Source organism: Arabidopsis lyrata, assembly GCF_000004255.2.
Source record: "Arabidopsis lyrata subsp. lyrata unplaced genomic scaffold ARALYscaffold_4, whole genome shotgun sequence".
Lineage (NCBI taxonomy): Eukaryota > Viridiplantae > Streptophyta > Magnoliopsida > Brassicales > Brassicaceae > Arabidopsis > Arabidopsis lyrata.
The window spans coordinates 4,526,598-4,538,912 of record NW_003302552.1 but is presented as its reverse complement, the minus strand read 5'-3'; the positions used below and the strand labels follow the sequence as shown (position 1 = coordinate 4,538,912).

The window sequence follows — 12,315 nt, the reverse complement described above, 5'->3', positions numbered from 1 at the left end:
AGAATATTGCGAACATCACAAAATTTTCGGCCACCATACCTCGAGATGCCGAAGCCTCGGAGCCAAGTTAGCAACCAAATTCCTAGCTGGAGAGCTCGGGACGAACGTCACTCTTAAGGATCTCGAGCCAGAGCCAGAGCCCGAGCAGACCAACCCGGGAAGAGACCCCGAACCAAGGAACCAGGAGTCTCAGAAAAGAACCCGGGGGTCGGAAGACGAAGACCGAGATGGTACGCGGCAGAAGGTTCTTACCATAATGGGTGGATCGCCATATTGTCCTGACACCGTAGCGGCAATCAAAGCTTATCAACGCCGAGCCGAGACGCCTAGCAACTGGACAAGACGCTTCGATCGACCTAACGACGTGATCACATTTGAAGAAAGCGAGACAAACGGGCTCGACATGCCTCATAACGATCCAATCGTCGTCACATTAGCGATAGGAGACCATGATATCTACCGAGTATTAATTGACACCGGCAGCACCATCGACGTAATCTTTCGCGAAACGCTCCGACAAATGAACATCGACATGTCACAGGTGATTCCGACCCCGAGGCTTGTCCTCGGATTTTCAGGGGAAACTTTGATGACGCTTGGAACCATCCAACTACCAGTCCGAGCCGGCGGAGTAACAAAGATAGTCAACTTCTCAGTCACCGATCAACCTACCATCTACAACGTTATAATGGGAACTCCGTGGTTAAATCTAATGCGAGCTGTCGCATCAACATATCATCTGTGTGTCAAATTCCCGACCCCCAATGGCGTGAAAACGATCTGGGGCAGTCAGAAAAATTCTCGGATGTGTTTCATGGCAGCACACAAACTCCGAAACCCTGTCACTGAAGCGAAGGCTGAAACCGATCACAAGAAATCAAAACTTGGCCGGAGTGAAGAGAAGGCTATATCTAAACAATTATAGCAATTACAGATCAAGGAGGCGCGCGAGGAGAAGAAGCCTACCTCGGATCCTGTAATCTCCATTAACCTCGACGACGAACGGCCTGAACGATGTGTGGAAATTGGCAGCGACTTAACCGAGGAAATCAAGACCGAGCTCATCTCATTCCTCAAAGAGAACATCAACACCTTCACCGGGTCGGCTGAAGATCTACCCGGGGTAGGCATCGACGTAATCTGCCACGAGCTGAAGAACGCAGGTAAGCTCGGCGCGAATTGGGAGGGACCTTACACGATCGCAAAGGTAATCCGTCCCGGCGTCTACGAACTCATCAACATGAACGGCAAAGCGGTACCTAGATCCTGGAACGCAATGCATCTAAGGAAATATTACCGCTAAAAACCTAAGGTACGCATGTACTTGAACTACGGGGTGGCTTGATCCCTGAAAAGGGTACGTAGGCAGCTCGTCCTCGGACGAGTTCAGCTACCCCCCCTAATTAAAAAAGGGGGGGGAGTGGGTCCGTATACATATACTCCCACTAAGTTTTTCAAATTCTCTAAGTTTTTATCCTTCAGATTTTCAATTTTATCCACCTAAACATCTTTCCCAGAACTCATCTCGGGAACTTTTACGGTCCTCTTATCGACCCACAAAGCCAACAGTTCGTCCGGACGATGGCCACGTCCACGAACATAGAGCTCATTTCACCGCTTCGGTTACAGCGCGCTATATAAGTATTCAAGACAATTCGGTCGGAGATATCTGGCCACAAAGAAATTGTCTTCAGAAAACCCAGTTGACTTCGACACTGGTACCCCAGTTCGCTTCTAAGCACTGGCTTCGACTATATCAGCTCGGGTCGCAACCGATAAAGATTAGTCCCACGTAGCCAAAACCCAGTTATCCTAACACTGGTGCACGATTCATTTCACTTTCGGCTCAGAGGTTGAAATGGTCCGGAAGAATTAACTTCTTGACGTCACACGCTTGTAAAAACCCAGTCACCTTGACACTGGCGAGTAATTCGCTTTTCTCGGCTCAGAAGTCAAAACGGTTCGGAAAGATTAACTTCTCCATGAACAACCCAGATTTGCGAAAACCCAGTTACTCAACACTGGTACCGAATTTGGTTCGGAAACATCTCAAGATAAACAAAAAAACAAGTCAAGCACTTAAAAAGAACATTCATATCAAGTGGATAAAGCCGTCTAGGCATAAGTTTTTACAAAAGAGAAAGCAAAAAAAAAAAAAAAAAAAAGACAAAAGAAAGAGCGCTTCGGGATCAACCTTCCTTCTCTGGAATCTGCACGGCCTCGGAGTTCAAACTTGGCCCGACCAGATCGACAACTTCGGTCTCGACCACTTCGTCCTCTACCGGCCTACCTCCGAGGACATTCTGATCAGAGTCGGGAGACACTGGAGCAACCTTCAAATCTCCAAGAAGCTCTGCCCCGAGTTTGGCGTACTCAGCCTCGGCATCTCCGTACTCTTCTTTCCATTTCAGCACCTCTTCTTTCTCCTCCTCGATTTTCCCACCGCATTCAAGTGCCGCGATCAGTTCAGCGTTGGCCTTAGCTTGACAAAGGTAGACATATCGCTCAGAAACTTTGTCAAATAGACCCAGCTTCGCCTCGGTCGCTTTGACCTTTGCAGCAAATTCCTCTATGAGCTCTCTCTTGGCGGTTTTCTTGGCTCGGACCACTTCAATCTCGCGTAAGGATTTCTCTTCAGTCAGCGAGCGGTTAAGGCTCTCAATCACCGCCTCGGCCTCCTGCTGGGCATGAAGATGCTCCTCGGCCAATTTGCGCCTCGCGTCTTGCTCAGCTGCGACCAACGCCTCAGCGTTCTGCATCGCCAGAGCCGCCTCAGCTACCTTCGTCTCGGCCTCAACCCGGGCTAGCTTCAGCTTCTCTCTAGCCGCCTCGTAATCACGAGTTGCAGAATCGTAAGAGTGAACCATCTTGTTCATTGAAGAGAAGGCCTGGAATACAGAAAAAATCAAAAAACATCAAACACCAAAGTGAAATCGCCTCGAACCAAGCGAGATTCAGTGAATGTTTACCTTCAAGAAACTGGCCGCGGTTTCACCATACTTTTCCGCCTCGACCAGACCCTCGGGAGCGGGAAGCAATGGCCACGCACACGAGGCAATGAGGTTGGCAGAAGCTACCGCATCTTTGTAGATTGGACGAGATGTACCGCGGTCCTTCTTCGTTTTCTTCCTCTTGTCCCCGGAATGGTCGCCTCGGGGACGTTTCCCTGTCGATTTGGTCTGCCCGCCGGCAAGTAAGCCAACGACGATTGAGGTACTCTCTACCTCGGGGGCTTGATCGTGAGTCCCCTCGGGCACTTCTGGAATAGCCTTGGCAGCGGTCAGATCGACTCCTTGTTTCTCCGGCTCGTCAGTTGCCTCAGGCCCCACGACCGCTTCGTTTCCACCAACTGCCTCGGGCGGAGTCAAGGGCCTGAAGATCGCCTCTAGTGCCCGCTTCTCCTCGGCCGCTTTCTTCTCAGCAGCCTTTTTCTCCCTGATCGTCATCTTCACCCCTTGCATCTCGACTAGGAAATTAGCCTGATGATCTGAAGAGGACGAAGAAGTAGAACAAGATACGCCGTGAAGGATCCTCAAAGCTCTATCAACTCTCTCGCGTGAAAAATGCCTCAACCAGTGGCACTTCCTCGCAACAAGGTCTTCGCGCGTGTCAAAGAAGCCGTCGGGAAAGCTCTCTAGAAACGACGGGGCGCGATCTAAAAACAGAAAATATAATAACGAAGCGTTAGGCGAAAGAGTGAAAACACAATCGGAAGGCAGAAACTTCGGGTTTACCAATTTTTCCCCATTTACAGAGGACTTTCCCTAGGCACCCCTCAGGAACACAACCCTCATCTAGCGCGATGAAGAAGAAGTGATCGGTGTATTTCTCGTCTTTGCTCGGGAAACCACCAATGACCCTTCTGTTCTTCGCTGGCGAAATGTAGAACCTTTCCACAGAACCCCTGTTCCGACGAATCTCTAGAAGTGATGTGAGCATGGTAAGCTTGGATCAAGGAACTAAGGATCAGTTTGAAGACACACTCGACCACCATGTTGAAGACATGCTCGACCACCATGTTGAAGACATACTCGACCACCAAGATGAGGATGTGATCGAGTATGGAGCTGCACCAAAGGGATACTTGACCACAGAGAGAGCTAAGGAGCAAGATTCACTTGGAGCTGAAGAGGATATGTCATTGCAAGTTGCTACTGGACCAATGACAAGATCCAAGACTAAGTTGTTGAATCAAGCTATCAACACACTTCTACAACACATGGAAGGCAGCCTTAAACCGGAAGCTTGTCCAACCACGTTGGTTGTGATTCAAGCCGTTTAAGTGACATCATTGGAGGTGTGTGACTTGCACTCTTTTTTCCTCCTCTTGGTTTTGTCCCAATGGGTTTTCCAAGAGAGGTTTTTAACGAGGCAAGCCCACACACTCATACTCGAGCCCAATGTTGTCTCGCAGCCCATCACCAAGGAGAAGCCCGTTTTCTTTAAATTTCGAATTCAGTCTTTGTGTGTTTAATTTCGTTTTCTTTCCCTAGGATAACTCTTCATCTCCCTAGACCTCTTCTACTTCTTTATAATCTCTTCTTCTCCTTTGTAAACGTTATCAAACATTTTCTATCAAAAACTTCTTTCTGAATTTCGTTTGATCTTGAGATTGTGTGTGTCATATCACTCTCTCTGCTTGTGTATGTTTTTGGTGTGTCATATCCAGACAGACTCAAGTTCGAAAGTTCAAAGGAGATTCCGCAGCCTTTGAAAGTTTCACTCGACCCTTCATCTCCTCGCCATCACTCGATCTCGCTTTTCAAATTCGTTCATCATCATCAACTCATCATTCTACTCGATCTCATATCCATTATCACCATAAAGTCTACTCGATTACAAATTACTCGATCGCTTCATCTCACTCTCATACTCGATCACACATCACGTCTCTCACTTCACCACCAAAACCACTCGACCAAAACCACTCGATCACATGGTCAGATCCATTAGCCCATAACCACTCGCTTACTCGACCCTCTACTCGATCTCAACCCCATCATCACCCCCAACTCTTACTCGATCTCACCCATTCTCATTCCGCATCCCTTCTACTTGATTATTCAACAACCACACGAAGTGCATCAAGGGACTAAGATCTAACTGGGATCATATTAAGTGGTATCAGAGCCACTTCGTGTCAGGTTGCATCTACTCCGACTTTTCAACTTCTGTTTTGCTTATTGATTGATCTAGGGTTGAATCTTGTCGAATTTGGTATTAGAAACTTGTTAGCACTGATAGAATCACCTGAAACGATAGGAAACTCGATAACATCTTTTTGGACTTTTCAACTTCTATACTCGATCTTGTGTTTGCGAAGAACCTTTTACTTGTTGCTACTGTTTTAATCATTGCAGAAACATGGCGGATGATGAAGAAGGAGAAAATAGCAACAAACTGCTGCTTGAGGCTCTCACTGCGAATATGACTAAGTTACTGGATCAAAGACTGGAAGCTTTCAGGCAAGAACATATCAATTCAGACACATGCAGAAGCAGAACTAGAAGAGAGCATAGAGGTCCTGCAGAGTCTGGAGATGCTATGAGTTACTATAGTCAGTCATCTAGACAGAGCAACCAAAGAAGGAGGAGACATCACAGAAAAGAAAGAGCTCTACCTAGAGATGACCTAGCTAGCTTGAAGATACAGATTCCTTCTTTCCAGGGAACCAGTGACCCTGAGGAGTACTTAGAATGGGAAAAGAAGATTGAGTTAGTTTTCGGTTGTCAAGGTTATACAGAGGAGCGTAAAGTGAAATTGGCACCAACAGGGTTCCAGAACTACGCATTGAGTTGGTGGGATCAATTGGTCACCACAAGAAGACGTGCTGGAGATTACCCAATTGAGACATGGACTCAGATAAAGACTATAATGAGGAAGAGATTCGTGCCCAACCACTACCACAGAGAGCTACACAATAGATTGAGGAATCTAGTCCAAGGAAGTAGATCAGTTGAAGAATACTACAAAGAGATGGAGACATTGATGTTGAGAGCAGATATCCAAGAGGATGAAGAAGCTACAATGTCTAGATTCATGGGAGGTCTGAACAGAGATATCGTTGACAGAGTAGAAGTTCAACACTACGTGGAGCTAGAAGAGCTGCTGCACAAAGCAATCATGTTTGAGAAGCAACTTAAAAGGAGAAACTCTAAGCCTAGCTTTGGGTCAGTCAAGCCCAGTTTCAGTTCAGGAAAGCCTAGCTACCAAAGGGACGAGCGTTCAGGACTTAAGAAAGACTACAAACCCTTTATCAAGCCAAATGTTGATGATCAAGATCAGAAAGGAAATGGTAAAGCTGTTGTGACCAGAACCAGAGATATCAAGTGCTTTAAGTGTCAGGGACATGGTAATTACGCTAGTGAATGCTCAAACAAGAGAATCATGATACTGAAAGATACTGGTGAAATAGAATCAGAAGATGAGCAGCAAGAAGAGAACTCATCATCAGAAGACTGTGAAGCGCCATCTAAAGGAGAGCTGCTGGTTGCCATGAAGACTTTGAGTGTTATTGCTAAGACAGATGAGCAAGAGCAAAGAGAAAATCTATTTCACTCAAGATGTATTGTCAATGACAAGGTCTGTAGCTTGATCATAGATGGAGGAAGCTGCACCAACGTTGCCAGTGAGGCCATGGTGGAGAAACTTGGTCTAAAGGTCATGAAGCATCCGAAGCCATACAAATTGCAGTGGCTAAATGAGGATGGAGAAATGAGCGTGAGCAGACAAGTGAAGGTACCATTGTCTATTGGAAAGTATGAGGACGAAATTTTGTGTGACATACTGCCTATGAACGCTAGTCACATTCTATTGGGAAGACCATGGCAGTCAGACCGAAGAGTAATGCATGACGGTTTCACCAATCGTCAAATCTTTGAGTTCAAGGGCAGGAAAACCATACTGGCTCCAATGACTCCGCATGAGGTATATCTTGACCAGTTGAGTATGAAAATGAGGAGGAAACAAAAGGAAAAATCATCTAACCTCATGATCACTGAGAGTAAGCAAAAGGGAAGTAACATACACTCATCTAAATTACTCTTTGTTTTTAAAGAGACTCTTGTGAGTATCACTAATCCTGAGCAGGCCATTCCTAGCAAAATTAAGTGTCTATTGCAGGAATATACTGATGTGTTTCCAGAGGAGAACCCTGAAGGCTTACCACCCATCAGAGGCATCGAGCATCAGATAGACTTTGTTCCAGGAGCCTCTTTGCCAAACAGACCAGCTTACAGAACTAATCCTGTGGAGACCAAGGAGCTAGAAAAACAAGTGACTGAGCTAATGGAGAGAGGCCATATTCGTGAGAGTATGAGTCCCTGTGCTGTACCAGTGTTGCTTGTGCCTAAAAAGGATGGAAGCTGGAGAATGTGTGTTGACTGCAGAGCCATCAACAAGATAACAGTGAAGTATCGCCATCCTATACCTAGATTAGATGACATGTTAGACGAATTGCATGGTTCTAGCATCTTTTCTAAGGTAGATTTGAAAAGCGGATATCATCAAATTAGGATGAAGGAAAGCGATGAGTGGAAAACTGCATTTAAGACTAAGCAAGGGTTGTATGAATGGTTAGTGATGCCATTCGGGCTGACAAATGCACCTAGTACATTCATGAGGCTAATGAATCATGTTCTTAGAGCTTATATAGGAAATTTCGTTGTAGTGTACTTTGATGATATCCTAGTCTACAGCAAGAGTCTAGAAGAGCATGTTGACCATCTGAAAATGGTTCTAGAAGTACTTTAGAAATGTACTTTTGGAACAGATAACCTTGTCTTCTTAGGTTTTGTTGTGAGTACAGATGGAGTCAAAGTTGACGAAGAGAAGGTCAAGGCAATCCGTGAGTGGCCAAGTCCGAAATCTGTAGGAGAAGTGAGAAGCTTCCATGGACTTGCTGGTTTCTATAGACGGTTCGTGAAGGATTTTAGCACTCTAGCAGCTCCTCTCACTGAAGTTATCAAGAAGAATGTGGGATTCAAGTGGGAACAAGCTCAAGAGGATGCTTTCCAGGCCTTGAAAGAGAAGCTTACTAATGCCCCTGTCTTATCTCTCCCTGATTTTATTAAAACTTTTGAGATTGAATGTGATGCCTCCGGGGTAGGAATTGGTGCTGTCTTAATGCAGGATAAGAAACCAATAGCTTATTTCAGTGAAAAACTAGGAGGAGCTACTCTCAATTATCCTACTTATGACAAGGAGCTTTACGCTTTGGTGAGAGCACTACAGACATGGCAGCACTATCTCTGGCCTAAGGAGTTTGTCATTCACACAGATCATGAGTCCTTAAAGCATCTCAAAGGACAACAGAAGCTCAACAAGCGGCATGCAAGGTGGGTTGAATTCATTGAGACCTTCCCCTATGTCATCAAATACAAAAAAGGTAAGGACAATATAGTTGCTGATGCATTGTCAAGGAGGTATGTTCTTCTCTCATCTCTTGATGCTAAGTTACTCGGGTTTGAGCATATAAAATGTCTTTATGCAAATGATTCTGATTTTGGTAAGATATATTCACCTTGTGAGAAGTTTGCATTTGGGAAATATTATAGACATGACGGGTTCTTGTTTTATGATAACCGTTTGTGTGTTCCTAATTCTTCCTTGAGAGAGCTGTTTGTAAGGGAAGCACATAGTGGAGGCTTAATGGGACACTTTGGAGTCTCAAAAACTCTTAAAGTCATGCAAGATCACTTTCACTGGCCGCATATGAGGAGAGATGTGGAGAAAATGTGTGAAAGATGCCCGACATGTAAACAAGCTAAGGCTAAGTCACAACCCCACGGTTTGTATACTCCTCTTCCTATTCCTTTGCATCCTTGGAATGATATTTCTATGGACTTTGTAGTAGGTTTGCCAAGGACCAGGACAGGTAAGGATTCAATTTTTGTGGTTGTGGATAGATTTTCTAAGATGGCACATTTCATTCCATGTCATAAAACTGATGATGCCATGCATATAGCCAACTTGTTCTTTAGAGAAATTGTTCGTTTACATGGCATGCCTAAGACCATAGTATCTGATAGAGACACCAAGTTTCTTAGTTATTTTTGGAAAACGCTTTGGTCTAAGCTAGGAACTAAGTTGATGTTCTCTACTACTTGTCATCCGCAAACTGATGGGCAAACTGAGGTAGTTAATAGGACATTGTCTACACTCTTGCGTGCATTGATTAAAAAGAATTTAAAGACTTGGGAGGACTGTTTACCTCATGTTGAATTTGCATATAATCATTCTATGCATTCTGCCTCTAAATTTTCACCCTTTCAAATCGTTTATGGGTTCAATCCCACTACTCCTTTGGATTTGATGCCTTTACCTTTGAATGAAAGAGTTAGTCTGGATGGAAAGAAGAAGGCAGAATTGGTTCAACAGATTCATGAGCAGGCTAGGAAGAACATTGAAGAGAAGACGAAACAGTACACCAAGCATGCCAACAAGAGCAGAAAGGAACTCATATTCAACGAAGGAGACTTGGTTTGGATCCATCTTCGAAAAGAACGTTTTCCTATGGAGAGGAAATCTAAGCTTATGCCAAGGATAGACGGACCGTTCAAAGTGCTCAAGAGGATCAACAACAATGCATACTCCCTGGATTTGCAAGGTAAGTACAATGTGAGTAATAGCTTCAATGTTGCTGACCTTATCCCTTTTATTGCAGATAATACAGATTTGAGGTCAAATCCTTCTCAACTGGGAGAGGATGATGTGAGCATGGTAAGCTTGGATCAAGGAACTAAGGATCAGTTTGAAGACACACTCGACCACCATGTTGAAGACATGCTCGACCACCATGTTGAAGACATACTCGACCACCAAGATGAGGATGTGATCGAGTATGGAGCTGCACCAAAGGGATACTCGACCACAGAGAGAGCTAAGGAGCAAGATTCACTTGGAGCTGAAGAGGATATGTCATTGCAAGTTGCTACTAGACCAATGACAAGATCCAAGACTAAGTTGTTGAATCAAGCTATCAACACACTTCTACAACACATGGAAGGCAGCCTTAAACCGGAAGCTTGTCCAACCACGTTGGTTGTGATTCAAGCCGTTTAAGTGACATCATTGGAGGTGTGTGACTTGCACTCTTTTTCCCTCCTCTTGGTTTTGTCCCAATGGGTTTTCCAAGAGAGGTTTTTAACGAGGCAAGCCCACATACTCATACTCGAGCCCAATGTTGTCTCGCAGCCCATCACCAAGGAGAAGCCCGTTTTCTTTAAATTTCGAATTCAGTCTTTGTGTGTTTAATTTCGTTTTCTTTCCCTAGGATAACTCTTCATCTCCCTAGACCTCTTCTACTTCTTTATAATCTCTTCTTCTCCTTTGTAAACGTTATCAAACATTTTCTATCAAAAACTTCTTTCTGAATTTCGTTTGATCTTGAGATTGTGTGTGTCATATCACTCTCTCTGCTTGTGTATGTCTTTGGTGTGTCATATCCAGACAGACTCAAGTTCGAAAGTTTAAAGGAGATTCCGCAGCCTTTGAAAGTTTCACTCGACCCTTCATCTCCTCGCCATCACTCGATCTCGCTTTTCAAATTCGTTCATCATCATCAACTCATCATTCTACTCGATCTCATATCCATTATCACCATCAAGTCTACTCGATTACAAATTACTCGATCGCTTCATCTCACTCTCATACTCGATCACACATCACGTCTCTCACTTCACCACCAAAACCACTCGACCAAAACCACTCGATCACATGGTCAGATCCATTAGCCCATAACCACTCGCTTACTCGACCCTCTACTCGATCTCAACCCCATCATCACCCCCAACTCTTACTCGATCTCACCCATTCTCATTCCGCATCCCTTCTACTTGATTATTCAACAACCACACGAAGTGCATCAAGGGACTAAGATCTAACTAGGATCATATTAAGAAGGTTCCGTAAGTGCCCGAGCGTAATATCGTGGCCCGTCTCTATGCCACGTACTATAATCCCGATAAGGTGCCTTAGGCCTCGGGTCGTAATCTGAGCCAAAGCAAGCTTATATGACCAAAGCTTTTCTATTATTGCCCTCGGAATCGGGAACCAGAGGAAGCAGAAGTAAAAGAACCCCTCGCATACAGTAAAAAACCCCTCAGGAGGATCATCAGCTCTCTCGCTCGGGGTCGGAAGCCGCAAAATAACCGCCTCACTGAAATCGAACCGAGCCTTCAGATCTCAGAGCAAATCCGCAGTAGACAGAGTGGAACCTGGCGGGTCGGGTCTCTTCGCTTTCTTGGCTCGTCTGCCTCTATTCTGAGCCATTCTCGCACTCTGCATAGCCGCTCGGAGAATCCTAGCTCCCTCGTCGGCATCAAAGAAAACTTCTTCGCCTTTAACCACAGGTCGAGCCGACACCTCGGGGAAATTTGGCGCCTCGGGCGCATCATGCCATCTAGAACCTCCGACTTCATCTGCAGCAGGAGGACGTTTCTTTCTCTGAAGTTCCGCCTCGGGTTCCTCAGGGAGATCAAGCTCCCGAGCAATATCAGCAATCGCGTCATCTCGAGCCTCAAATCGACTCGGATCTTCTCGGCTTCCAGATGACTCCGCATCACTATCTCTGTTCGGTTCGGACCGATCGGACACACTGGCCTCGGATCCATTTGACGAACTACTCCAAACCATTTTTCTTTTGTGAACAGGAATATTTTTGCCTCGGGACGAGTCACTTGAATCTGAAAGCGACATTTTTTCAGCTCGGATTCGCCGGAAAAACAGAGTTTTGGAGATCGGCAAAATCAACCTAATCCTAACTACGGCGGTGCTACGATGGAAGTAAAAACGGAAATAATAAAAACGAAGAGATCAAGATCAGAGAGAAAAGAAGCGAACCTTAGAAATTTTCCTTGCAGATTGCGAAATGAGAAAATGAAGCAGGAGTCGAATATTTATAGAACGCTTCGGCGCGTCGGGTACACACAACTGTAAGAATATTTCGCATCCGCCCAAGTCTCGGGCGCGTCGGGTGCGCGTGAACAATATAAAGATGCTTCGCATCCGTAGAATCTCGGGAATCATCGAAAACTTTTCCGCTTCTCGAGAAGAAAACTCAACCGTCATACGTCTGAAGAAGACGAAGCGCCAAGGGAATTCGAATCGTCAAGAGAATATGAATCACCGAAGGACACGAACCATCTTCGAAACATGGAAAAAAATCGGCAGCATGCAAGGATGGGCTCGGAACAAAGTTTAAAATGGCTCGGACTAATAGTCGTGAAGCTCATCGGTTGCTCCTCAAACCAACGAGCTGGGGGGCTAACTGTTGGGGTCGGATTTCATCCCTTAGCACCGAGCCGAACTTTGGAC

At 45.3% G+C, this 12,315-nt stretch overlaps 1 protein-coding gene across 1 annotated transcript in view; it reads right to left on the bottom strand.

Annotated features, from left to right (window-relative positions):
• Positions 1–2,189: 2,189 nt before the first annotated feature.
• Positions 2,190–12,315, bottom strand: part of LOC9314932 (uncharacterized protein At3g60930, chloroplastic) — a 31,799-nt gene continuing 21,673 nt past the window's right edge. The window contains exons 2-3 of the mRNA XM_002878819.2: positions 2,970–3,372; positions 2,190–2,888 (exon numbers count right to left, since the gene is read on the bottom strand). Of these exons, the coding sequence (XP_002878865.2) occupies positions 2,190–2,888; positions 2,970–3,372 (1,102 nt within the window). The remainder of the gene's footprint in view (positions 2,889–2,969; positions 3,373–12,315) is intronic.